The sequence below is a fragment of the Tachypleus tridentatus genome, chromosome 12, assembly GCF_004210375.1.
Source record: "Tachypleus tridentatus isolate NWPU-2018 chromosome 12, ASM421037v1, whole genome shotgun sequence".
Lineage (NCBI taxonomy): Eukaryota > Metazoa > Arthropoda > Merostomata > Xiphosura > Limulidae > Tachypleus > Tachypleus tridentatus.
This window is the reverse complement of record NC_134836.1, coordinates 24,089,356-24,117,337: the sequence shown is the minus strand read 5'-3', so window position 1 is coordinate 24,117,337 and position 27,982 is coordinate 24,089,356. Positions and strand designations below refer to the sequence as shown.

Below are 27,982 nucleotides of genomic sequence, written 5' to 3'. Positions count from 1 at the left end.
CGACGGTTAAAAGTTTATTATCAAATCGTATACCACTTGTTTTCAATTAGATGGTAAGTCGATCACTGATAAAGTTTAACCACTTAATGTCAGTTTTTAGAAACGAAAGAATGTAATGTGTGTATCATCTTATTTTTAGGTCCGTTTGAATCGCTTCAAAGTGAGACTGACAGTGAATCATAAGGAACAGGAGAAAGAGGAATCACTCCCTCTCGAAGACGAAAAAGAAAAAAACGAAAATACAGACAGTAAGGACTCGATATTTTCTCTTGATCCCGCTAGGGTGGTGTACGAACAAAGTACTGTTACCAGCGAAGTCACCTTACATGTAGGGCGTCGAAAATCCGTGCGGACATTGACCATAACAACAACTGTTTCTCGTACTCTTGAACAATTAGAGGTTACATCGAACGACTTTCTTGAGAATACCGAAGAAACTAGCGAGGACAACGAGCTCGAGACGAATGAGATCCTTGGCCAGCACGTGATATCACGAACATTCTCTACCACACATCATACTTGGCGGACTTCACTAATCCCCGTAGTCGATGGGTTGTCAACAAATATACACACAATAACTGACAGCTTCGTCATCCGGAAGATTATTACTGCTTATAGGACGATGCCTCCAGATGATTTTCTGCTATCAAACAATTCGGACATTCAGCTTCCTGAAGACATTGGTTCGAGTCTGGAATCCACTCTTCTCCTCAAAGTGCTTCCTGTTCTGCCCTCCCCTCAACAACGTCTTGTTCAAACTCCTGTTCCTCAAGTGTCCTCACATGTTGTCCAAAATAATACAGAAAATCCGTTGGTGAAACCTCCTTTCTCAGTCGGTGCAACTCTAAATCCATTGGCAGCCTTGTACTTTGGATTACAACAACTCAACCAACAAGTAACGCACCTGTCGACCGTCACCAAAATGTCTTCCTACGTGACGACCGAGACTGTGTACAGTACGAAGGTGGTCAGTATATACGACGGACGAGCCACGCGCTTCAGAACACTTTCGGAGTCTTTATTTACCACCGAGCGAACTTTAACCTCTGTCACTACGACAGTCCAGCCAATGGTCAACACTCACGTGCTTCAGCAACAACAACAGTTACAACAGCTGTTTGGAACCCAATTTATCCCGTCTCCTCCTCCACAGTATAGTACCGTTACATCGTCTTACACCACCGTTACCACGGCAACCAGTACTAAAACTCGCGTGTATACACTGATTTATAATGCATTCAGCACCAAGTATCGTACCGTAACAAGCACCAGTTTTTACCCGACCACAGTAACATCTTACAGCACGAGAAAAGTGTCTGTAGCCCCCACGTCTTTACCGAGGAGCTTTCCTTTCTTCGGTTAAGCGCAAGAGATATTTCTTTCTCTCAGAATCTTCTAGATCTCGAGACAGTAACGAAGAGACGGAGGTGTATTTTGTTCTCTGGAAATCGGTGGAATGTAGAAAATGATACTGTTTATGTGCTACAGAATGTACAAAAAAAAAAAAATGTTTACTTGATCACTACTGTTCCAGTTACCAGAAGACACACTGTGAGAAAATTAACCAGTAGGCCTAGAGAGAGAGCCTTGTTGTTTGCACGGACTGGTTTCGAAAATCAAACTGAAAGATATCTGTAACAAAACTAGTTATTTAACACTGTTATGAGATTTAACATTTATTTTTTTATACTGATAAATGAAACTTTGTCTACTGAATTTGATTCTTATTTAACGAAAGTTCTTTGTGAATGAAATATTTATATGAAATTTAAATTTTGCTGTTGTTTCAACAATCTGGGAAAGTTTAAACTGTCGTTGTTTATTTGTTTTTTAAAACACTGGTTTAATCGGAATTATACATTCTAACTTCCTCCAGGTTTGTCCAAATTTATCAGGACTTGTAAATATATCTCAGGGCAACAACAGTCATTTATGAACAACAAAACCAACGTAAAACTTCTTCTAAGAGGAGAATTGGCCAGAAAAGAGTCGACACCGCTTTTAAATTATTGACCGTACAGACTAAAACTGTGTAAAGAAACATTATTCAAGTGAAATGTTCACTACGTAGCTTGACCACACGATCTGTTGGTTTCAACTGGCACACATTTAATTAAGTCATTTCATCTAGGAAAATAGGGTTAGGTTACGTGTGCATTATTTATGTTCAACAATAAAGTTGAGATCAAATGAATAGGACAAAAAGGAGAGCAACTAATTCTATCACCCGAGGGAAGAGAGTTGACTAACGCCTTGTAATAGTTAGCTTAGTATAAGTGTCAACTAATACTCTGCAGTAATACGCTTAGCGTTGATATAAATTATCACCCTGCAGGAGTATATCTTATGACTAACGTCGAGATAGAAACAATGTGGAAACACAACTGAGCAATTAGAAGATTATGGCCAATTAGTTTAGAAGCAAAATTCACTTTCCACTTGAACAACTATCAGCCTAAATGCATTAGGAATTTAAGTATTTGTTAAAGATATATTTAACAACACATCTCAAGAGTGAAACGAAGCACAGGTATTCGATTAAAACATAAACTAGTACTAAACGAAGCACGGGTGTTATATTTATAAAACACAGGTATTATACAAAATAACGCAAAGTTAAACGAAGCACAGATGATGTATTTAACAGGTGTTAAACGAAGTACAGGTGTTGGATTTATAAAACACAGGTGTTATACGAAGCACGGGTTTTGGATTTAAAAACACAGGAGTAAAATAACAGTATACAGAGGGCACTGTAATGAAACAAGCAGAAAATAAGACATGATATACATCACGAAACTGGTGCAGAGAACCTTAAACATGCGGACTGGTTTTTATGGGTAGGAATGAAGGAAGAGGGGATGGACTATTTAAACACACACACACATGCACGCGCGCACACACACACATACATGTACATATATATATATGTATATATATATATGAAAACAATTCTGAGGTTGTTTTGTATATACAAACACTCCCTCTCGATATGTTACCGTACACGATAATCTATTGAAGTATATGGAACAAAATTCGCGAAAGAAGCCAGAGTATATAGAATTTTCTGTTTAAACAGCGAATGTTTTTGTAAGAATGTTTGAACATGTTACTGTGAAAATTATACGCTGTTGCACTTTGTAATAAAGTTTTGGTCGTACTGTATCAAAGAAACTGACTCGATTAGAAGAAAACGCACGATGTGTAGGAACATAGCACTCAAGACGATACAGATGGAACACTTTACCATTTCTTACCTGTATTACCAAATGGACTCTGTTTCTCAACCTAAGAAGCGTTTAAACAATGTATTCCTCATAAATACCATTACAAGTTGGGTATCTGTTACAAACCGGATGTAGCAACGTGCGTTTTCAGCGTTGCTGTGGGAGGTATGGAGAGAATACCCTGACAAACTGTCTCTGAGTCCACAAGAGAGCCTCAAGCTATACTTTCGTTGCCCTAGTTACTTTGCATGAACTGTATTCTATAAAAGACAAAAAACGAATAAGTGCATCACTGTTTAACCTAACGTGTGCTAAGCTTAATTAAATCACATGTGAACGCGGGAGTTCTTCTGCACTAACAAGTCGACCCCTGATACATTTTCTATCTGCCTTTTCTGTTGTTGTTACAAACAAGTGTATATGTTGCACAGAGTTATCAATCATGCTTTAATGTTTTACTTCGCATTAACCAAAAACGTGCGAAGATAAACATTAGATATGAACTTATACAAAAGTATGTTTTTTGTCCTTCGATAACGATTACATTCACTGTTGTAATTGTCAGGCATTATATTACAGTAAATAGATACAAACAGGATGTGTCGGTAATATTAGGAAGTATATTAGAGCAAATACATATAAACAGGAAGTGTCGGTAATATTAGGAAGTATATTAGAGCAAATACATATAAACAGGAAGTGTCGGTAATATTAGGAAGTATATTAGAGCAAATACATATAAACATGAAGTGTTGGTAATATTAGGAAGTATATTAGAGCAAATACATATAAACAGGAAGTGTCGGTAATATTAGGAAGTATATTAGAGCAAATACATATAAACAGGAAGTGTCGGTAATATTAGGAAGTATATTAGAGCAAATACATATAAATAGGAAGTGTCGGTAATATTAGGAAGTATATTAAATAAAATTAATCCAAATAACAACTATTAGAAATGTTAGGTACTACGTAATAGCGACATCGATCTACACAGAAACTGTCGGTAATTTTAGGAACTATACTATAGTGAATAATTAACAATTCAAGACAATGTTGTCGTTGTTTTGAATTCAGCATAAAGCTTCACAATGGGCTATCTGTGCTCTGCCCACCATTGGTATCGAAACCCGATTTTTAGCGTTGTAAGTCCCCAGACATACGGCTGTGCCACAAAGATGTCAGCATTGTTAGGGATTACATTACAAGTGATTATGATCCGAAACAAAAATGTCTTATAGGTAAGGATTATATTACAAGTGATTGACAGTCCAAGACGAAGTTGTTGGTACTATTAGAAACTATACTGAAATGCATGATTACAACGAAATAATATCATGCTTTTATATAAAAATACGTGAAATGTTATTTCTCTTAGTGGGAAATACTAAACTGAAAAGAACTACACAAATCTTTCTATTAAAGTATACATAACCACAATGTCCTGTAACTATATTGACCTGATAATCATGTTAAAGTCTTTCGGTATTTATAAACAATTAATTAATAATTCTATTTAATGAAAATCCTTATATCCTTTTTAATAAATATTTATTTCTTATTCTCAACAACAGTCGTACTTATAGTTAAGTTAATGTATAGAGAGCCCCAGAAACCTGAACCCATAAAGAAAATATGCATTATATTCTTAATGTACAATAAAGGCATTTCTAATGCCAGTTGTACATTATTCCTGAAAGAGCATACCTTGATAGCACAATATACCAATAGTTGAAAAGTGTATGCCTGTTAATGACATGCAGTTTCAATTATAAATGAATAAAGAATAAACTATATTTCTCCCTATGGGTCCAGACTTCTAGGACATCCTGTAATTTAATAACAAATGGACGAAACAAAGTAGCTACAACTATAGTTAAGTAAAATGGTCGTTTGGTGGCGTCACACTGACTTAGATTGAATACTCTGGATGAAAGATTTGATAGAATTATTACTGGACAATGGAATTAATGGGGTATTTTGTGTCGCAAGGAAAGTAGCACATTAGTATTAAGTACTAGTATAATATATCAGAGATACATGTTACCATATTGTTATTATTATGGCTGTAGAAAACTTGAAAAACCATTGTATATATTAAAGTTTGTTAATAACATTGTGTCCCGTGTTGTTTGTTAGAAATGCTCTATTGAAAACAGAATTTGAAAATTAGTTTTCATTTCTGAAGTCTACGTAAACTGTGAGCTCATATCTATAGAAATTTGATTTATATATTTTTCAGTTCAAGTGTTACCACAAGCAGTTTTTCAAAAATGGTTTATTAAAGAAGGCTTTTAAACACAATTAGTGATTTACGTGTATTGTTGTTTGTTTTTTTTCAACACATACTGAATAACTTCAAAAGGATAGAACAGACATTAAACATACAAACTTCGAAAATTAGTTTGTGCCAAAAGTACATCACTGTCACTGCAGTAACAGGTGTTGATCACATTACGGAGGATAAAAAGAACTACATACATTAATTATTTTACTCTATTTTTTAAGGGAACTACTTTCATTTATAGGTTGATCATTGACTTATCTCTAGTGTAATACACATCGTGAGAAGTGGGGCACAATAAAGTAGCTTTTACTTCGAGAGTGCGTGGTATAGATTCTTGTTCGTTATTGCGAGACAAGGGCAGGAAACAGGAAATGTTGCCCACCGTAATTGTTTTCATACACCGTAACAAGTTATATTATACTTAAATATTCGTTTTTCTACTTATTTCGACATATAAGTGACTTGCGCTGTTTTAATGTTGTATGCCTGTAAGCATAACACATTAAACCGGCACAAAATAAATAACATATCTAAAACTGTTAAATGTTTGTTGTTAAGCACAGTGCGTTCTGCCTACAACGAGTATCATTTCAGATTATTTCTTCTGTAATAAATTGTAATTTGTATACTTTTATGTTTTCCCTATTTTTGCTTCAGCGAGATTATAGTAATATTACATTACAAAGGTTTCTTGTTTTTTTTTAAATATTCAACAAAACCGAAACTTACTAAAAAGCAATGGAATATCATATGTAGTTCATAGTCAGTAAATACTTCAACGTTTAAGGCAGTGAACAAAATAGCAGGAATGATCTAACATGTACTGGCATGGTGAACAACCAGGTCTTGAATGACTTTTTTCTGATCTTACTGTGTTTTACACGGGGGTTTGTTATCACTAGTACCGGTACCGTGCCCATCAGCTATTGATTAACTTTTTATTTTTCTTACAGTGGTTCTATTTGTGTTACATATGAACACTAGTATTGACATGGTGACTTACCAGTTGTAGATCAATTTATTGTTTTTATTATTGTGGTTCTAGTTGTGTTTTAACATCACTAGTTTTGTCATTGGACCCCACCAGCTGTTGATTAACTTGTTGTTGTTCTAACTGTGGTTCTTGTTTTGTTTTTATTATAATTAGTACTGGCGTGGTGACCCACCACATGTTGGTTAACTTCTTTTTGTTCTTACTATTATTGTACTTTTCTTTTTATTATAATTAGTATCTGGCATGGTGATCTACCAACTGCTGATTAATTTCTTGTTGTTTTTAATGTGGTTCTACTTGTTTTTGTTATTCCGTAGTGTTACCGATATGGTGATGCACCAGATGTTTATCAACTTTTTTGTTCTTACTGTGGTTCTACTTGTATTTGTTATAATTAACTGTTGTCAGTATGGTGAAACACCAAGTGTTGATTAACTTGTTGTTCTTACCATGGTTCCAGTATGGTGAAACACCAAAGGTTGATTAACTTGTTGTTCTTACTGTGCTTCTACTTGTATTTGTTATAATTAACTGTTGTCAGTATGGTGAAACACCAGTATGGTGTTATATGGTGATCACCAGGTGTTGATTAACTTGTTGTTCTTACTGTGCTTCTACTTGTATTTGTTATAATTAACTGTTGTCAGTATGGTGAAACACCAAGTGTGGATTAACTTGTTGTTATTACTCTGGTGGTTGCAGTTGTTTGTTTTATTTCTAAGTGTTACCGGTATGGCGACCTACCAAATTTTGATTGACTTGCTGTTTTTACTGTTGTTTTGTACTTGATTTTGTTATTACTAATTGTTACCGGTATGGTGATGTACCAGATGTTGATTAACTTGTTGTTCTGACTGTGGTTCTACTTGTTTTTTTATTACTAATTGTTACCGGTATGATGATGTACCAGATGTTGATTAACTTGTTGTTCTGACTGTGGTTCTACTTGTTTTTGTTATTACTAAGTGTTACCTGTATGGTGATGTACCAGATGTTGGTTAACTTGTTGTTCTGACTGTGGTTCTACTTGTTTTTGTTATTACTAAGTGTTACCTGTATGGTGATGTACCAGATGTTGGTTAACTTGTTGTTCTGACTGTGGTTCTACTTGTTTTATGTTATTACTAAGTGTTACCTGTATGGTGATGTACCAGGTGTTGATTAACTTGTTGTTCTGACTGTGGTTCTACTTGTTTTTGTTATTACTAAGTGTTACCTGTATGGTGATGTACCAAATGTTGGTTAACTTGTTGTTCTGACTGTGGTTCTACTTGTTTTTGTTATTACTAAGTGTTACCTGTATGGTGATGTACCAGATGTTGATTAACTTGTTGTTCTGACTGTGGTTCTACTTGTTTTTGTTATTACTAAGTGTTACCTGTATGGTGATGTACCAGGTGTTGATTAACTTGTTGTTCTGACTGTGGTTCTACTTGTTTTTGTTATTACTAAGTGTTACCTGTATGGTGATGTACCAGATGTTGGTTAACTTGTTGTTCTGACTGTGGTTCTACTTGTTTTTGTTATTACTAAGTGTTACCTGTATGATGATGTACCAGATGTTAATTAACTTGTTGTTCTGACTGTGGTTCTACTTGTTTTTGTTATTACTAAGTGTTACCTGTATGATGATGTACCAGATGTTAATTAACTTGTTGTTCTGACTGTGGTTCTACTTGTTTTTGTTATTACTAAGTGTTACCTGTATGATGATGTACCAGATGTTAATTAACTTGTTGTTCTGACTGTGGTTCTATTTGGTTTTTTTATTACGAAATGTTACCAGTATGGTGATGCACGAGGTGTTTATTAACTTGCATGCTATTGGTATGCCATCTTGATATTTCTGAGATATAATTTTTTTTTTGTATTTCACGCGTAGTTTCTTAACAGGTTTCGACGTCGTGGTTGGATTTATGAAATAAACATCTGAACTCACTTTCTGTGCTTGCATCCAATGAAATGTTAAACTTTAAAAAATATATCTATAATAGATACTTCTTTCCATATTCTCGTAATGTTCGTACTTATGAAATACGACTTTTACTAGTGAGAAAAGTAATGTTAGATTTGTGAAGTTATTTGTTTATAACAAAATTTGAAATAATAAATCTCTCACGGTTTTGAGAGATTTCTTTTTTTTTTTGCCAAATTTTATTTTTTTCTTTTTGTTTAGAATGTTGGCGTAAAGTTGCGTTTTATACAAGAACTATTAGGACTAGTTGTCATTTCTGAATTTTAATTGAGGGACCATTGTTTAATCGTTTGTTTATTTACTTAATCTGCGTATTATTAAAATGAGAAACCTGATTATGCATTCATTATTTATATTCTGAAGCCAAACAAAGGAAGGAATTAATTTATTTCAGGTATTCTAGGTAAATGGGATACACCCGCACTTTTCAACCTGTTCCTGTAAAACTGTCTCGAAATTAGGAAAATTAGTATCAGGAAAAGTAGCAGAATGCATAAAGTTTAATCCAGGCGAGAACTGGACCCTGACCACAGCAAGTGGTGTTCGTTCGAACTGATAAGCATCTCGCTTCCAAAAGTTCGTCTCCTACACCTCTGCTTCAGTTTTCCAAAGGTTTATATTATTTTTATCGAAGAAGTAGTTCTCCCATGAATCAGTTGCGAAATAACAAACTCTGAGAAACACCTCTATACATAAATATTTGTTTAAATTACTTTTGGGCTACGGCAAAATGCTTTGTATATGTTACTTTGCTTGTTTGTAATTGAGCACAAAGTTACACAGTGGGCTATCTGTGCTCCGTTTACCAAGAGTATCGATACCCGGTTTCTAGAATTGTAAGTCCGTAGACATACCACTGGTCCACTAAGGGGAACGTTGCTTAATGACGTTTTATTATTATCACACGCTACATTACCCTATTTTTTGTAATATCTGAAATAATTTTACTTATCCTTGACTTCCAAGTTCGGTTACTTTTTATCATAGTTGTTCATTCAACTAAAACACTGAAAAGTTAAGTGAGCGCTGAAACACCTTTTATTAACTTCTAGTTACTGATAACGATTTATTTATTTCATATTTAAAAAAAACAGTGCTCATTTTAATTGTAGGTTATAATATTTCTAACAGATAAGGGGACAAACAACAGTTCAAGCGGGAACTTAATTAACTAAACATCTTACAGATAAAACATTTCTGGCATTTTGCCAAAAGCTTGGACATAATCAAGATAAGCGCCTGGTCTAAAATACGGCCTGGCATGGCTAGATTGGTTAGGGCGCATGACTAGAGGCGCTGATTCGAATTCCCATCACACCAAACACGTTTGCTCTTTCAGCTGTGAGGTCGTTATAGCGTGGTGGTCAATACAACCACTGATCGTGTTGAAATATTGTGGTCTTGATTTATAAGTTTTTCAGTAGGTTGCAAACTGGAACCCACAAGCAACTTGAAACTGTCCTGAACTGTATTGTATGGGGATATGATTTAGGATGATGAATGGAATCTTGAAGAATCCCATAGGATCTTCTGCTGCTAGCACGGTTTGGAGAATTCTTCTGGACTGTTTGTGCACTTCTGTGTGAAGGCAACCCTGAAATATCATACACACATTAAATTATTTATAAAATAATAAAAAACAGCAGATTAATACTGCAAGATATTATTTCAGTGAGTAAAATGGTTCTTGTAACTGAAATCACCTCAGTGACTCAGTAGCAACTTTTAATGCTCAAAATCGTTGTTCGATACCTTCAATGATCTTTTTGATTCAATTATCTTTTATGTTTAAATAAGTTATTTTCTCGATCAAATAAAATGTCCTAGATTAAATAATTGGTTAATAATATGAGTTGTGGAGTTGCACCAATTTCACTCTGATAAATTAATAACAGTGATTCTACTTGTTACAAATGGAGTTATGCGTTTACTTACCATGCTGTAAAATTATGGACTTCATAAATTTTCAAAGCACATCTTACGTCATCAGCAATGTCGTTGTCTCTGAGCTCTAAAATAAAATTAAAGTAATAAATATCATACCCTTACTATACAAGTTGATGATGATTCTCAGCTGATTAGTTACAATAACTAAAATAAGCACTATTAAATAAAAAAGGGAACTACATCTAATTAAACAAATTATTAAAGTAAATACGTCTCATTTAAATATTACAGAAAGGTGAAAACTGCTGATGTAAGCTTACTTATACAGGTTAGAAAAACAGGCTGATTAAATTATTCTACTGTATAATTTGGAAACATTTATTAACAGTTCAAAGTAAATAACACTGGCAGGCTAAATGTAAGTCTAGTGCAAGAAATAGTGAAGAAACACATCATTTGTACAGGTTAGAAATATATATTTTAAGAAAATTATACTTTGTTTTAGCATAATGCCAAAAAATATACAAAAATATTCACAGAAATATATAAAATAAATAAACCATGCAGTCAGTTGAACCAAGTTGAATAACGTTCTACCTAAAAGTTTTAAATGAAACTAAACTATACCATTTCAGTGATGGAATACAAACATAGTTTAAAACGAGAGCAATAAATATAGGTGTGACACAAACGTAGATGGAGAATTTCTACTGAGAGCAACAGGATGGAAGGACGTCATGAATTCTGATGATTCATCAGACATGATAATATAAATACTAATAAGAAGAAAACTGTAATGTACCAAAGTTATCCTTGAAGGTAGTGAAGGGAAATGGTTTACAAGTCTGTTTATCTTATTGTTACGCCCCTCCCCGTAGCACAGCAGTAAGTCTGCGGACTCACACCGCTAAAATCTCGGTTTCCGATATCCTTGGTGGACAGAGCACAGAAAGCCCATTGTGTAACTTTGCGCTGTTTTCAAACCAAACATTATTTGCACTTAAGTTTCCTGAAAGCGGTCATCTGCATACTACGGCCATTTATTGTAATTTCCTGGTATTTATACATGTATACTATCGGTAACTTGGTAATTGTCTCATGATAATTACCCAATACAGATTGGCACACCTTCCCCGGGTTCAAAGAATGATCAACACCACATTGTGAAAATAAAGACTATAGTTGAAGATAACTTAGACAAAAGTTAATTAGATAGCAATTATTGATAATAAAGTAAAAATTTAGATAGTTCCTAATAAATCAGAATGAAGAAATAAACAAGGCCAGGTTCATTAAGTGTTATTGAAGGCATATCTTTAGACTTTCTTCAAGAGTCCACAAGTGAATATGATTATAAAAACATAATAAATGCCATTTAATTGCTTTATGGTAAAATAGAGGAAGATGTTGAAAGTTTTTAAATTAAGCATGTTTCTCACGCTAGACACAGTTACAGAAAGCATTAATATTTAGGTCATGGACATCAGGTTTATCAGGTGAACCAGATCTGATAATAAGAGATAGATTATTGAGAGTGCATAGGTGTTACAAAATGCTTAACAAGATGAATATACCTAGAACAAGCAACAGAATTTAACAACAAAAAATGGAATTTGTTAAAACATGAACCAGCAGAAAGGCGGACTTGGTAAAACCCAGAAGAACATAAAAGTGCCTGAACAAGCCACTTAAGCAATATCAACACATATGTTTGTGCTAGGCTGTTCATCTAAGTGTCACAATGAGTTTGATTCTTACAGCTTGTAACTCTTTCCAGCACTGATGGCACTGCTTTCATGTGGATTCTGTTGGGATATCTCTTTATATTGTCATGAGGTACATATTCATTCTTAATACTGCACATATACCACTTGCATACTTTTATTCTTCATTTATTGATCATATCGACGTTACTGGACTACTTTTCGGTTATTTGCTCATTTATGGTTTGTCTCTTGACAACTACTAAAGTTTTTCAAGGAATTAGATGCTTTTCTTGGTGTGTCCATCTCTACCGGTCACCACATGCGTTTGTTCTTCATTCATTGCTTTTCTTTGTGTGCCCACCTCTACCGGTCACCACATGCGTTTGTTCTTCATTCATTGCTTTTCTTGGTGTGTCCACCTCTACCGATCACCACATGCGTTCGTTCTTCATTCATTACTTTTCTTGGTGTGTCCACCTCTACCGGTCATTACATGCGTTTGTTCTTCATTCATTGCTTTTCTTGGTGTGTTCACCTCTACCGGTCACCACATGCGTTTGTTCTTCATTCATTGCTTTTCTTGGTGTGTCCACCTCTACCGGTCACCACATGCGTTTGTTCTTCATTCATTGCTGTTCTTGGTGTGTCCACCTCTACCGATCACCACATGCTTTCGTTCTTCATTCATTGCTTTTCTTGGTGTGTCCACCTCTACCGGTCACCACATGCGTTCGTTCTTCATTCATTACTTTTCTTGGTGTGTCCACCTCTACCGGTCACCACATGCGTTTGTTCTTCATTCATTGCTTTTCTTGGTGTGTTCACCTCTATCGGTCACCACATGCGTTTGTTCTTCATTCATTGCTTTTCTTGGTGTGTCCACCTCTACCGGTCTCCACATGCGTTTGTTCTTCATTCATTGCTTTTCTTGGTGTGTCCACCTCTACCGATCACCACATGCTTTGTTCTTCATTCATTGCTTTTCTTGGTGTGTCCACCTCTACCGGTCACCATATGTGTTTGTTCTTCATTCATTACTTTTCTTGGTGTGTCCACCTCTACCGATCACCACATGCGTTTGTTCTTCATTCATTGCTTTTCTTGGTGTGTCAACCTCTACCGGTCACCACATGTGTTTGTTCTTCATTCATTACTTTTCTTGGTGTGTCCACCTCTATTGGTCACCACATGTGTTTGTTTTTCATTCATTGCTTTTCTTGGTGTGTCCACCTCTAACGATCACCACATGCGTTTGTTCTTCATTCATAGTCGAAGAGGTAAATGTAACCATGGTATGGGTTAGCTACTGAAAGCTTCGAAACTCTGTTTTTTGTCTGGATTTTTCCTATACCTCGTAGATAATCACGACAGTCATTGTCTTTTAGTTTGCCTAGAATGAGCAACAAGGGAACTACATAAATCTACCGTCAACTGAGAGTTGTAAGGTCAAGAGACAGAACACTTGTTCTGGCATATTGTATAATTCGAGTTTCGTCATTTATTTCAGGCGGTATTTCAGAGAAATAGGCTTCCTGATAAATCTATACTGTGGGACGATCGAAAAATATGAGGTTTAAAGTTAGGTTAGGTATAGCTTCAAGGTAATTACTTTCGTATTATTTATTTCATTCTCAACCCCCCCCAGCGAAACATTGCTATGTCTGCGGACTAACAACGCTAGAAACCGGGTTTCGCTACCCGTGGTGGGTAAAGCACAGATAACCCATTGTGTAGCGTTGTGCTTAACTATAAACAAGTATTATTCTCAAATTCCTAGCTTTTCACTACCGTATCAGTGGAATCCACATATTGTAATTTTATATTCTATTTTTACTTCAGACATCATTCAGTGAAAATAACTTATAGAAGATAGGGTTAAATTATTAATTTTCAGTACTAAATACATAAAGAGCCCAAACACAGTTAGTATAATTAACTGAAACACCGAAGCCATTGATGACAAGGGCACGCCAACAATTTGGTATATAAATAGTTTAGTTAAATACATGGTGAGGGTTACAATCGGTATTTCTGAGGTTATGAATTTTCAGTTAGACACGCTTTAACTTTATCTTTGTATATCTTACCTTGAAGAAATATTTCGATCATATTAAGTCTAAATCGCTGACTTGCAACTCTGAGTTTCTTCGTGTTCCCTATTTTATTTTAGACTTGGCAGTAATTTTGGTTTTAAAGACCTTTGGGAGATCCCTAAGGCAAACCAGGGGCGCTCAAAAACTTTTGTTTCTCTTCAGCCCCGCACATGGCTGAGGGTTAAAGACCTCTCGATTGGACTTTTGGATAGTTTATGTCTAGGACTATTACTGGAGAATGACTTGAGGTTGGTTGGTTATAGCCGCGGAGGAGATAAATGAAGTCAGAGGAGAAAATGATGGATGATCTATGTTGAGAATGGGGAAAGAAGTGACAGGGGCGAAGGGGAGGCAAAGAGGGCAGGGAAACATATTGACGTGGGTACAGGGTAACGGATCACCTTTTCAGGGCCTTAGTAAAGGAAAACCTAAATTTTGCTGTGGGGGGAAACAGGAGTACCCCGAGAAAACCCACGTTCACGGCCAGGGCGCCGAATAATCTACCCTGACCGTGCCTTGGATAGCTGGGGAAAGTCGAAATGGGAGATTTAATACTTAGCGGGGTAAATAAACGACAAATCATCATCACTACTGGAGAGACGTCGTTCTCGTTGAAACCTTTCTCTGGTTCTTCCCTAAACGATTCTGAGCTTCCTTATAAGCTGTCAAGGGGTTACGACAAGTCAAACGTATCAATGAGCAACACTGAATGTTAACCAAAGCAAAAATCAATTTAGTTGTTCTTTTAACCCAGGCCACGTGGGTTAAGACGTGCGAATCGTAATCTGAGAGTCGATCGTTCGAATCCTCGTCACACCAAACATGCTCTTCCTTTACGCAGTAGCGGCGTTATAATGTGCTGGTCAATCCCACTATTCGTTGGTAAAAAGAGTAGCCCAACAGTTGGCGGTGAGTGGTGGTGACTAGCTGCCTTCCCTCTTGTTTTACACTGTAAAATTAGGAAGGGCTAGCGCAGATAGCCCTCATGTAGCTTCGCGCGAAATTAAAAAACAAACAATTTTTTAACCCTTGATACATACAGTGTTTATTTTATTAACTTGCTTGTCTTTGAATGACAGAAGGAGATCAAAGTTGCACGATATTTCTTATTCATAAAAGTCGGGCGTGTTGTGAACAATGCTGGTTATTATCCATTCATAAACTGATAAAAGACGTAAATTATTTCAAACAGTTCGTACTAAAACTATCTTTAAACCTAGAATAATGTAAAAATAAATATAATTCTCATAGTTCTAAACAAACACAAAATAGTAGTGTAAAAACCATAACGAATTAAATACTGATTGTTTTAAATAAATAGAAAAGATGAACATAAAAATATATTAATATTCACACTTTTCACAGTCCTAACTAGGTATAAAAAAACAATTTTGAGTAAAGATGTAAGTGAATGTTTATAGTCCTAAGTAAGTAGAAAATATGTAATCTTTGGAGTTCCAAATTTTATTTCTTAACACGAATGTAATTTAATACACAAACAAAAAATGATACAATTTATAATAACGGTTAATACTAGTAGTTATTACAAATCATGGTTTATATACAACAGTTTTACAAACTTGCAAACATTACTGACTCCTATATCTGGTCTGGAACTGAATCTTTTATCGAAGTTCACGGAGAGTAAATTAGTTGTTGATACATCTGTGTACTTCTTTTGACGGCTGGCTAAAATTGAAGCTCCTGTAAATTTTCCTTGGCGACATTACGTAAAGTCCTCTTAGAAATACTGACGTTCGAAGTTAATTCACTGAAGTTGAACAGTTTGTAAAGTTCGAAATCTATAAACGTTTCTGGTCATATTCTGTAGTATTTCGAACAATAGTCGTGAACCACAATTTTAGCTTCCGATGCCTATAGCACACTATCTCTAGCTGCCATTTAATAATCTTGTTTTTTTCTGTCTCTCTGCTAACTGCCTTTATACGAATTACGCGAGTTTCTCGAAGTTTTAACAGTGTTCGAAAACGAGCTAGGGTTTTCGTGAAACAGGTATTGTTGATTCTTACTCTAAAGAATATTCTACAATTTTAGAGAACAGGCGACACTTGCAAGAAAAGAAAACTATACTGAAACAAGCGAAGGTATTAAAATAAATATATAACAGTAAATCCGTTACATCAGCTATTGTTATGCTGGTGTAATTTGAAATGATGTATTATCACCTATTGCCATATTGGTGTAATATGAGATGGTGTATTTATTAACAGCTATTCTGATACTGGTGTAATCTGAAATAGTGTATTATCAGCTATTATTATACTGGTGTAATCTGAAATGGTGTATTATTCGTATTTGTGTTTAGTAAACCTGTTTTGAGCCTTTAAGATTTTAGTACCAGAAATTGTTGCGAGAATTGAATGTATCAGATCCTAGTTTTATAAACCCCCAAACTCACTGCTGAGCCGTGAAAGAAATCCTGGAATCAATGAAGCTAAGCAAACTATAGTTAGGAGGTTGAATGTTTTGCATTAAGCCTAACAAATGAATACTATTTTATTTTTTATGTCTACAGAATTGATAGAGCGTAATTTCAGCATTCCTTTCCAAAAAGCGGTGCTTAACTAAGTCTAACTTAAAATTACATATTCAATCTAACCACAATGACCTATACTTTAACTGTATTGAAAGTTTAAAGAAACGAAGTTGAATACGCGATCGTTTTTCATCATTATAAGCGAAATGCAATTTTAAACCACTTTAGTTTTTGAATGTAAAACGTTTGTTTGCATAATATTGTGCAATTAAATCTTCCACAACATTAAAATTATTTTAAGGTATTGATGTTTCTAAACGATTGAGGAATGCCGTACATGAAAATCTTTTTGATTCTTCACGAGTGAAACGACTAATTTATGTTGTCAAGGCAATCTAGCTGTCCAATGAAATTGTTCCAAGAAAGTTGACGAAAGCCTTGGATTATACTAGATTGTCAGCGTGAGAAAGTTTATATATAATAAAAATGCTTTTCTTTATGTGTAGCCTTCAGAGCATTGCACAAACAACACAGTTTTCACGTGACAACAGTTTGTCACAGAAAGATCACCAGAATTAAAAAAAAAAAGATTAAGTTTTTTTAAGGGAAGAGGTGGGATCTCATTGATGAGAACCGACCTGCAGCTTGGCGTCAGACATCCATTTTGTGCGTCTAAAGAAAAAAAACGCTGAAATAGACAACCAAGCATCTGGGGTCCTATTCGGTATCAGACATCATCAAATATGGTATGATTAGGAAATTTGATATTAATATGCCTGACGTGTGAGTACAGTAAGTACAGGTAAGCCAAGATTTGTTTTAAAGATAGCAACTATCAAGATGAAAGAAAAAATCACCAAAGAAATAATATATTACTTATTATCAACTACTTCTAGTAATAGAAAATACACTTTAATATATATATGTATATATATAAAAATACTGAAAGATGAATTAACACGTGGGTTCCCTTTAAGACGTTACTTTGATTTCTTTTGAATTAAAATCTCTTTAACTATTTATGTTATATTTTGTCTACACTTTCAACTAGCTATTTACAAATTATGGGACATAAAATGAGGCGTGTGTGTTTTTGTGTGTGTGTTAACAACATAGTGAAACTTTGCATTGTTTGACAATATGAATAATTAAATTTGTTAAACTTTCTGAGGTATCGAAATATAACTTTTCATAGTTTGTATTTTAAGAATTTAATTGAAAAATAAAAAGACATTTTTAAACATTAAATCAACAGTTCTGATACTTGGTTAAAAAATTAATCTACTTGTTAAAGCCATTATCATTTTTTTTTCTTGTTCAGAAATTGTATGTGAAATAAAAATACCCTAAATAAAGATTTCAGGCAGAGCTATTTAAAAAGAAAGACGCTAATCATATGAAAAAGTTACACCTAGTGGTGGTGACAAACACTAATTTTGCCACAGTTAGTTTCAATATATATAAAGTTAAAAGTGGAGTGTCACGTCCCAACGATACAGCCGTCGTTATGACAGACACTAATGATAGACTTAGTTCACATAATCAAAAATGTTAATACAGGGTGGCCCGTAAGTCCCTACCCATCCATATGTTATTATGTTATATACAATTACGCATGTATTATAAATTTATTTCTTTTTTTTCAGAGAAATATGGCCGATGTAAGTCCATTTACACTTGAAGAGCGTATTGTGACTAGGACGTGGGTACATGAGCGCAAGAATACTGGTGACAGCATACAGATACACTGGATACATATGATATATGGATGGGTAGGGACTTACGGGTCACCCTGTATATATATATATATTGTTAAAAATTGTATGTTACGTGACAATATTACATCTATCGGCGGAGAGAAACAATACCATTGTTAAACTTAGTTCAGATGACAACATTGCATCTTTTGGCGGAAAAATACTTAATTCATATAATCAAAAACTATATATATATATATATATAAGTATAGTTTCAAAATTTGTGTTACGTGACTATATCAAAGGAGACATACATAACTTATAAAAAAGTAAACCTATTCTTTTTTTTTAAAGCCAAAGCAAGATGTTTAGTTTCATTGAAAATATCATGTGTGATCGCTGTTGATGCCAGAAATTCATTTTAAATATATTTATCTTGTGACACAGTTTCAACTCACTATATTTTCACACAAAAGTAACAAGTGGCATATTATACAGATAGCTTAGGCAATGGATTTAGCCAAAGTATAAAAAATATATTTATAGAACTAAGGAACACGAATATAGATTTAGGCAAGGTAAACGCCGTCTTCAGTTGAGACAATTTGTATGCCCTATGGAAGGGGTTGCCTTCAGATGTTGTGGAAGCAATAAATATGAGTAAGTTTTAAAGAAATCTTAATAGATATATGAATGATAAGGGTTGGCTTTAATTGTTGTTAATACTTTTAGTTTGGTTTAGAGGATTGGACAGCCGAGAAGTACTAACAGATCCCTTGTTGTCCCTAAACATTATGTTATACAACATGTTATTCTTTTTGAAACATTGTCTCAATATTAAATAATGTATTTCTTAAATTAACACAAACATTATTTTTAAAATACTGTATCACTTTCAATAATGTAGTACTTAAGTTAACTCAGACGTTATTTTTAAAACACTGTTTCACGTTTAATAAAGTAGATCTTAAGTTAATACAGACAACAGTTTAAACACAGTTTCGTGTTAAATAATGTACTGTTATTATTATACTTCCAATATGGAAGAAATCATGTTTTACCATCTAGCACTGAGTAACAATGAGGAATATTCAGACTTTTATGAATCTCGTCCTATTCTATAGAATACGTTATTTATTCTAGATGACGAGAAACCCACTTGAAATAAAAATATATCTCAGAGCGGTTAACATGAAGATGACCTAGGAAGGTCGAAACGTTGTTCTCTCCTTATCAATAAAAGTGTTAATACCCATACCAGCCATTCTGAAATACATTATTTATTCTAGTTTAGAAGTCAATAGAAACAATGTTTATTCTTTGTTGGAGTATATGTATTTACTTCTTACCTTATAAGACTATTTTACTTTAAAAACCCTTTACGCTTGACGTTTCTTAGGGTTGAACCTTTCTGGAAAAGTAAACTATGAAATTTTAACAATTACGTCGTTTGTTATATGATATATCAAATATTCAAGTCAAACTAGTTTCCCTTGATGGGTCAGCGGTAAGTTTACAGACTTATAGTGGTTCGGTCTGGATTCGATTCTCCGAGGCGGACAGTACCCAGAAAGCCCATTGTATAGCTTTGCACCAAAACAACAATTAAAATAATTAATCAAACGGACGTCACTTATAAAAATAGAAAATTTAAACAGAATCGTTTGTCATTTGCTTCTTGTCACTTGAAAATGAATTATAGAGCTTAAAACCTTGCAAGTTGTTGAAGAGCCAGAACTAGACGACCCATTAGATGTTTTATATGTCAGAGGTCATCGGAAGAATAGAACCCGTCCAATCTCAGCAGGTTGTTTCGAGTTAGGTCACTTTTATCTGGTTACCAACCCTTACAGTACTTCACTTCTATCTGACCACCATTACAACAGTCCACTTCCAGGTGACCACGCTTAAGATAATTAGTTCTTTTCTAAGCATTTCTGATAAACTTCAGAAACTCAGAACAACATAGTTTTTTCAATGTAGATCTTTGTGTGAAACTAAGAGAAATAAATTCACGTACGGCCATAAGACATACACCTCTAGCCATGGTTTGATTAATCACAGAGCTTCAGAGAAGAACGTAAACAGGGTAAAAATACAGAAGGTTCTCTGCTTTCTTCTTTTATAAAGATTTTTATAAACAACAAACATTCGGAAACAAAAACGGTCTAACCTAGATAAATACATAAAAATAAGTACCTAAAAGGAATCCAAATTATTAAGGTTTGAAACAATTAAGTCTTGCCAAAGGAACATTTATTTATGTTTACAAATTTAATGTACAATTCAACGAAATATAACCAAATCACAGTGGCGTAGTGATAGGTGGATACAGATAAATAATAAGAGGTGACGGAATGTGTTAATTTTATTCAGGAATAGTGTATTTTAATATAGAACACTTAATTTATTGCACTACTAGATTATATCATATTTCACAATGTTCCACTTTATTATTTTTGTCTTCTAAATAACAATATTCCCATTTATTAACGTTGTTTTATAGTTGACAGTAATCGACTTTGTTATGCTCGTTTTGTATTGTACAAACTAATTTTTTGTTATGTTTGATTAATATCGTATGAAATGTTTGTTTGTGGGTTCGTTTTATATTTGACAGCATATTTTGTCTCTTTAAATCCTTCTCGCTATTGTGTTGATTTTCTGGAACTGAAACACATTTTTCCCGTCTGGACTGTGGTTGAAGGACTTGAATTACAACTAGAAATTCTACTTAAAACGTTTTTTAGCATGGGAACATTTCTTGCACTTACTGAGAAAGTTGACAGTTCTAAAATTCGGGTTTTCCATGCTTCTAATATTTCCCAGTATCCAAACAACATAAGTGTGAAAAATATATATATCACGAGAACCCTTCTAGACTAATTACTTTTATAATTTTTTTAAGTATACATAGTAGAAGAAATATAACAGGAAGAAGAAACACAATTCACAAACGTTTTCAGTTCTTGATTTGAATTTCGCGCAAAGCCACACGAGGGTTATCTGCGCTAGCTGCCCTTAATTTAGCAGTGTAAGACTAGAGGGAAGGCAGCTAGTCATCATCACCCACCACCAACTCTTGAGTTACTCTTTCACCAAGGAATAGTGGAATTGACCGTCACATTATAACGCCTCCACGGCTGAAATGGCGAGCATGTTTAGTGTGACAAGGATTCGAACCCACGACCTTCGGATTACTAGTCGAGTGCCTTAACCACCTGGCCATGCCAGGCCCCAGTTTTCAGGATACACGCTCCAGATCTAATGATAAATGTATATTAGAAGCATGGTATCATCATTCAATTGTTGAGAATTATTAGAATATCATGATAACTATTTTTTCTATTGAAAACTGCAGAAGATTCATGATAAAACAATGACTTTTAGTAATTATTTTGCGTATATTACATAAAGAAACATATTTTAAGCATCAGTTTTATAGTATTGCTTATTGTTTGTGACTTAAGTTGTAAAGACTTACCACATATTTAGACATATTAGGAAATGAGAAATGTAAGTTCTTTCTCATTTTTGATCCAAAATGTGTTGATTTTTTGTTTTAATTTTTAAAATATGTGACCTATTAAAATATTTAAGTAATATATACATACAATTTGCTCCAAAACTGGTTTATATTGGCACCACGCTTTGCTACCTACACCAAGGACATCAGGCCTTTATACCAGTAAATCACATGCTGTAACTAATTAAATACGTCATATTTCATGGTATGTGAGCCAAGCAAGTGAATTGTTTTTGCTTTCGTAAGGAAAGCCCACAATTTGAACGAGACTAAATATAAATTCAGATAGATGCGCACTACGTACCCTGGAGTATAAGAAGTTAAACGCTATTCAGGCTTTAAGTGGACGAAGTTAAGCATATAGTAAACCATTTGTTACTCTGCATTCGTATTCTATTGCGTTATAAGTTATAAATGTGATAAAGACACAGCAGATTGTGACAAACATATGGTTTTATAGCACAAATTGTGAGAAACATGTTTTACAACACAGACTGTGAGAAATGTCTGTTAATACTAATAGAAAAATGTCGCAGTATATACTACTAACAGAGATTAAAGGATATTTTGATGTCTCTTTTTCATCAAAATTTGAGTTGAAAAACACAGAGACGTTCAACACTGACAAGATGTTTATGATCTGTTTTTTGTAGTACAAGATGTTCATGATCTGTTTTTTGTAGTACAAGATCTAAATGATCTGTTTCTGTAGTACAAGATATGAATGATCTGTTTCTGCAGTACAAAGTCTGGATGATCTGTTTTTGTGTTACAAGATATTCATGATCTGTTTATCTAGTACAAGATGTTTATGATATGGTTTTGTAGTACAAAAGGCGAATGATCTGTTCCTGTAATACAAGATATGAATGATCTGTTTTTGTAGTACAAGATGTTCATGATCTGTTTTTGTAGTACAAGATGTTCATGATCTGTTTTTGTAGTACAAGAAGTGAATGATCTATTTCTGTAGTACAAGAAGTGAATGATCTATTTCTGTAGCACAGGAAGTGAATGGTCTGTTTTTGTAGTCCAAGCTTCTGTCATACGTGACGACACCTAATTTGAATATATAGTAAGAAAACTAATGAGCTTCGTCCAAACCAGAATAATTTGAATATAGAACTGGTAACAGGTAACTTTCAACGTCATTGAGTAAACAAAAAGAAAGCTCGAAAAGTATTTCATTGAAATAATAAATAATTCTGGTATTTATGTATAGGTAAACAGTACCATCTGAACACTTTCTTTGTATACAAAAATCACCACAGTAAAAATTTTTCTACCCACAGAGAGAGCAAGTTTAACCATCGTAACGCATTTCTCACGTATAGTTAGAAAAATAATGACCATATCAGTATACTCTCTACAAAATCTCGTTATAAGTGACTCTCTCCAAGTATTCTGTACACAATATTTTCTTCTTATTATGCAGAATATATGCGGTGAATGAATTCCAATAAAACAATGACATCTTGTAACACTCAAATGTTAACTAAGGTACTGTATACACGTACTCACACAGTTAAATTTGTTGTATAGCTGTTAAGACCATGTTCTGATGTTTAATGTATTTATTTACAACATCAGTAATTCTTAATACTTATTAATGGTTACTAGTATTCATTGGTGCTTACTAGTAGTTATTAGTGGTTACGACGATCTAATTCGTATGAAAAGTGAAACAAATATTTTTTTCCTTAATTAAAATATCAAACGTGTATGAATGAAAATGTTCAGAAAAATAAATAACCTTCACAATGACATTCACGTTCTCAGAAATTTAAGGACGTTCACAACTGATTTTCACGTTTTCCGTGTGCTCATCTTATTTGGTAAGAGCACGGACGTACGTGAATTTACGTAATTGCCATGTTGTGACAGAAAATAAAATATAAAAGGAAGGTTGAGTTGTTTTAGTTCAATTATTCCTTGAAGGTGATTTATTATATACAAATGTTAAATGTATTCAAATATAACTTTCCACATTAAATTCTTACTAATAATTGAGTTTCTTTTAAATGGATCTCTTCAAATTAAATGAATGAAGCTTCATCAAATACTAAATAAGTGAAATAGAAAGAAAAACAGAATGAGCGAGTAACAAAGGCCAAACGATAAAAACTTAACAAAATGGTAGGTAAGAATTAACATAAAAACACAAACACAGTAGTAAAAAACCAGCAACATATTTCTTGTAATACGGTAATGACTACTACATATTTGCACTGTAATGTTTATTGTGTCATGCGCTACCTGAGATTTTCTGTTTATACGACGTCGCATTACAACAGGAAGGATGATACGACGACTTCAATCGAAAACATGAGAGTGAAGTTTATCGATTGTTCTATAGAGGTCGCAATTTATTAAGCAATTCACCCCTATTCGTATTGGATAACTTAGAGGTTGTTAAGCGATTCCGTCCTAATTTCATTATACAGTTTATACTTCGATACGTACAATGTAACTCTAAACGTTTTTGTTAGACGTCCAAGAAAAATAGTTTAAAAATAACTAATTATAGCTATTAATGTAATATTAGAAGTTTGGTCCGCAATATCTAATGCTGTATAAGCCACTGTGTATTTGTCTGTCTATCTCGTGGTCCCGCACTAATATCACAATAACTTATTACGTAATTTAACTAAGTTTAGCTTCCTGTCATTTGGAAGCGAGTGGTGTACGACTGATTAAAAAGTACAGTTATATTTCGACCACAATGTACAAAACATTGCGACACTATAATATCAAAGTTACTGCATTTTGTTACCATAATTTACGAGTTTAATTAACACTTAAATCTTGTTTTAACACCATAAATGTGAATCACTTCCCTGTTTTAGTTATTTTAATCACAACGTGTTGACGAAACGTGTTAACGCTTAGAACATAATACTCAGATATTTATTTAACCTTAGAACATAATATTCAGATATTTATTTAATCTCTTACTGGCAAATTGATAACCAGACATGCGCATGCGCTCGCGCTTCTTTTTAATTGTTTGTTTTTGAATTTCGCGCAAAACTACACGAGGGCTATCTGCGCTAGCCGTCCCTAATTTATCAGTGTAAGACTAGAGGGAAGGCAGCTAGTCATCACCACCCACCGCCAACTGTTGGGCTACTCTTTCACCAACAAATAATGGGAATGACCGTCACATTATAACGCCTCCACGGCTGAAAGGGTGAGCATATGTGGTGTTACGGGGATTCGAACCCGTTACCCTCAGATTACGAGTCGAGTGCCTTAACCACCTGGCCATGCCGGGCCCTTCTTTTTATTGAGGCTGTCTAGTGAGAAAATAAAAGAAGTGGTATCATTTATAACAGCTTCTAAGATATTGAAAATTCAGTACGTTCTGGTAGCAAAGTATTCGAACAACGGAATTTTATGTCATGCTGTTTAGCAATAAAAGTATAACCAGATATTGTTGTTAAGAGGTTATGTGCTAAAAGTACAAAATGAACTACACAATATTAAAAGTAATTTGCTCTTTCCTACTTTAAAGGCTCCATTAATTAAAAGGCATTATGTGTTTCTGCTACTTAAGTTAAAAATCGGACAACAAATCAGAGGGAAAGTTACTTTATATAAAGGTTACATTGAATAAAGGATTAATAAAGTTATATAGGTTAAAGTTTTATGATAAAATATGTTCAAAATACGCACACTGTTATGGTTATCTAGAATAAATCTAAATAACTTAGCGTAGCCAGACCCTTTTGCTCGTAGTTGAGTAATAAAAGACTGAAAGCTTCAAGCATTATCCTTTTTTCTTCGACAGAGAGCGTTACGCTGCGCATTAAATATGGTTTGTCAGAGAATAAAACACCCAGACTTATTTATAATACTCTAATTAAGCGTTCGGTGTGTCAAACTCCCTCTTGTGGTCGTACCTAAAAACAACTTTTAAGTTAACGAATCAAGATGTATTTGAATGTCACAAGACAATGAGTTAACAGTAATGGCTCCCCGGTGAGACAAAGATAAGTTTACGGACTTCCATTGCCAAGATCTGGGATTCGATTCCGCTGTAGACAGATCGGATAGTCTAATGAGGTTTTGCTTTAAATCAAAGAAGCTCTAACCGAAATGATCTTGTTAGAAAATTTAAACTATTATTCAACAAAAGTCCACATGTGTCCGTTTATAACTGGTAAACTGCTGGACCAATTGTTACTAAAACTGACATTTGTCCTAAAACACTCTCCCAAGGAATGATCTTGTAGAATCGGCTATAGGATGTGTCTCTCATACGTCTCCTTCCCAAAGACGCTCCCCCCCTAATCGAATGCAGGTGCTTTTAGCAACAAGACGTAACCTATGAGCTTTCTAAGAGCCGCATCAGAGCCAGGAGTTAAAGGAGATTTTCATTCATTAGCTCATTTAATAAGGGGCTAAAAGTTTGAAAATTCCATCAAAACACAAATATCTTAGTATTAATATCAATAAGACATAACATGGCCTTGGTTTCAACATTTTAACTCGAATTCAGGCTAACAAGAGACTGTTAGATCCTGAACAGTTATGAATGCTTCCTACTGGACATTCATTCTTAATGTATTTTCTTAATGTCTAATTCTCAGCCAACTGCTGAATATTTCATAAACCCTCTATTACCAAGTGAGAAAATTTGTCAATGTTTTCGGGCGTGTATATCTGTATTACGATGAAAAAAAAAAAGAAATAAAAAATACCTCGTTCGAAGATCGTCTACACCCAACACACGTGTTTAGAGTGCTAGGCCTTGAAATGCACAGACTCTTGTATTTGAGAGATTACGACAGTAAAGCTGATATATTTGCCTTAAAGAACAACCTGTCATTAGTCATGAATTCTTATACTTAATACACGTGCGAGAGAGAAAAATACAAGTTGATTTCAGGTGATTTATTTCCATACATTACATCCTTGTTTTGTCTCTATTTTAATGCTTATGTTGAATGTTGTTAAATCTTTATAATTACATAGTTTATTGCAAATAATTCTCTGCTATCCTAACGTTTAAGCCTGAGGCTATCTTTGTGGTGGAGCTAAGAAGATTTTGGAGCTTGAAAGACAAGTTCGAATCCATCTGGTAACGCAAAATTTTCTGTGCACAAAAAGACAGTGGTGGATGTAAGTTTGCTTACTAATTTCCATCTGGTCAGTGACCCAAAATCTAAGACTGTGACAAACAGCTATATTAGCTTTGTCATAAATGCAGGTGCATAACGTATATGACGCTACTATAACCATTTCTTTCAATAAGCACAAAACAAATCACATGAAACCGTATAATAAACACAAAACAAATTACATGAAACCGTATAATAAACACAAAACAAATTACATGAAACTATATAATAAACACAAATTAGTATTTGTTTGCAAACAAAGTCACACTGAAGTATATACTGTGTCCATCGAGGGCAATCGCACCTCAGATTTTAATGTTGTTTATATTATTTATCCACCCTCACAGAAGGGGTATAAATAAAAACACATCAATGATTCAAGACGTCTCATGAAAATGACTGTAGTTACTTGAATAATAAAGAAATATTAGTCGAGGGTAATTATTTGAAATACATACACAGAAAATTAGTAATAACAACCTAAAAATAAAATTATTACTAAACATATTAATTACACGATGATCTAAAATAAACGGAAAAATCATAAAACAAAATTTTCATTCTAGATCTTTGTGTACTGTATAACCCTATAAACTCTCACTTACCAACTGCCCAGAGTCGCGATAAATACTATAGAAATCTGACAGTTTGTCTCTTAACAGAAACCGTAAGAAATCGAAATGAATTTCAGCTTTAAAATGAGCTTTAAAGATATTCACAGAATGAACGATAACACCACGCTATAGAACCTTTATTACAGGCAGAATAATTAACAAACTTATTTATACCCGTATACAAACATGTGTGATTTTAATGTTATAAATCCGAAGAATTACCGCGCTGTTACACCGGGTTACACAACAAATAATTAACTTTAAATTATATAATATATAATGAATTCAAAACAGATAAAATTAAATTATATAATATATAATAAACATAGAACAGATAAAAATTACACTATATAATA

General features: G+C 34.0%; 1 protein-coding gene and 1 long non-coding RNA gene across 2 annotated transcripts in view; one reads left to right on the top strand and one right to left on the bottom strand.

Annotated features, from left to right (window-relative positions):
• LOC143235223 (uncharacterized) overlaps positions 1 to 4,198 on the top strand; it is a 34,579-nt gene extending 30,381 nt beyond the window's left edge. Inside the window, exon 3 of the mRNA XM_076473168.1 lies at positions 140 to 4,198. Coding sequence (XP_076329283.1) covers positions 140 to 1,363 — 1,224 coding nt within the window. The 3' untranslated portion in view covers positions 1,364 to 4,198. The remainder of the gene's footprint in view (positions 1 to 139) is intronic.
• Positions 4,199 to 9,327: 5,129 nt separating this feature from the next.
• LOC143234253 (uncharacterized) lies at positions 9,328 to 11,380 on the bottom strand. The gene is made up of 3 exons (XR_013018563.1): positions 11,173 to 11,380; positions 10,419 to 10,494; positions 9,328 to 10,077 (listed from the first exon to the last, which is right to left on the bottom strand). It is a non-coding gene; the product is annotated as an uncharacterized LOC143234253 (long non-coding RNA).
• Positions 11,381 to 27,982: the final 16,602 nt, after the last annotated feature.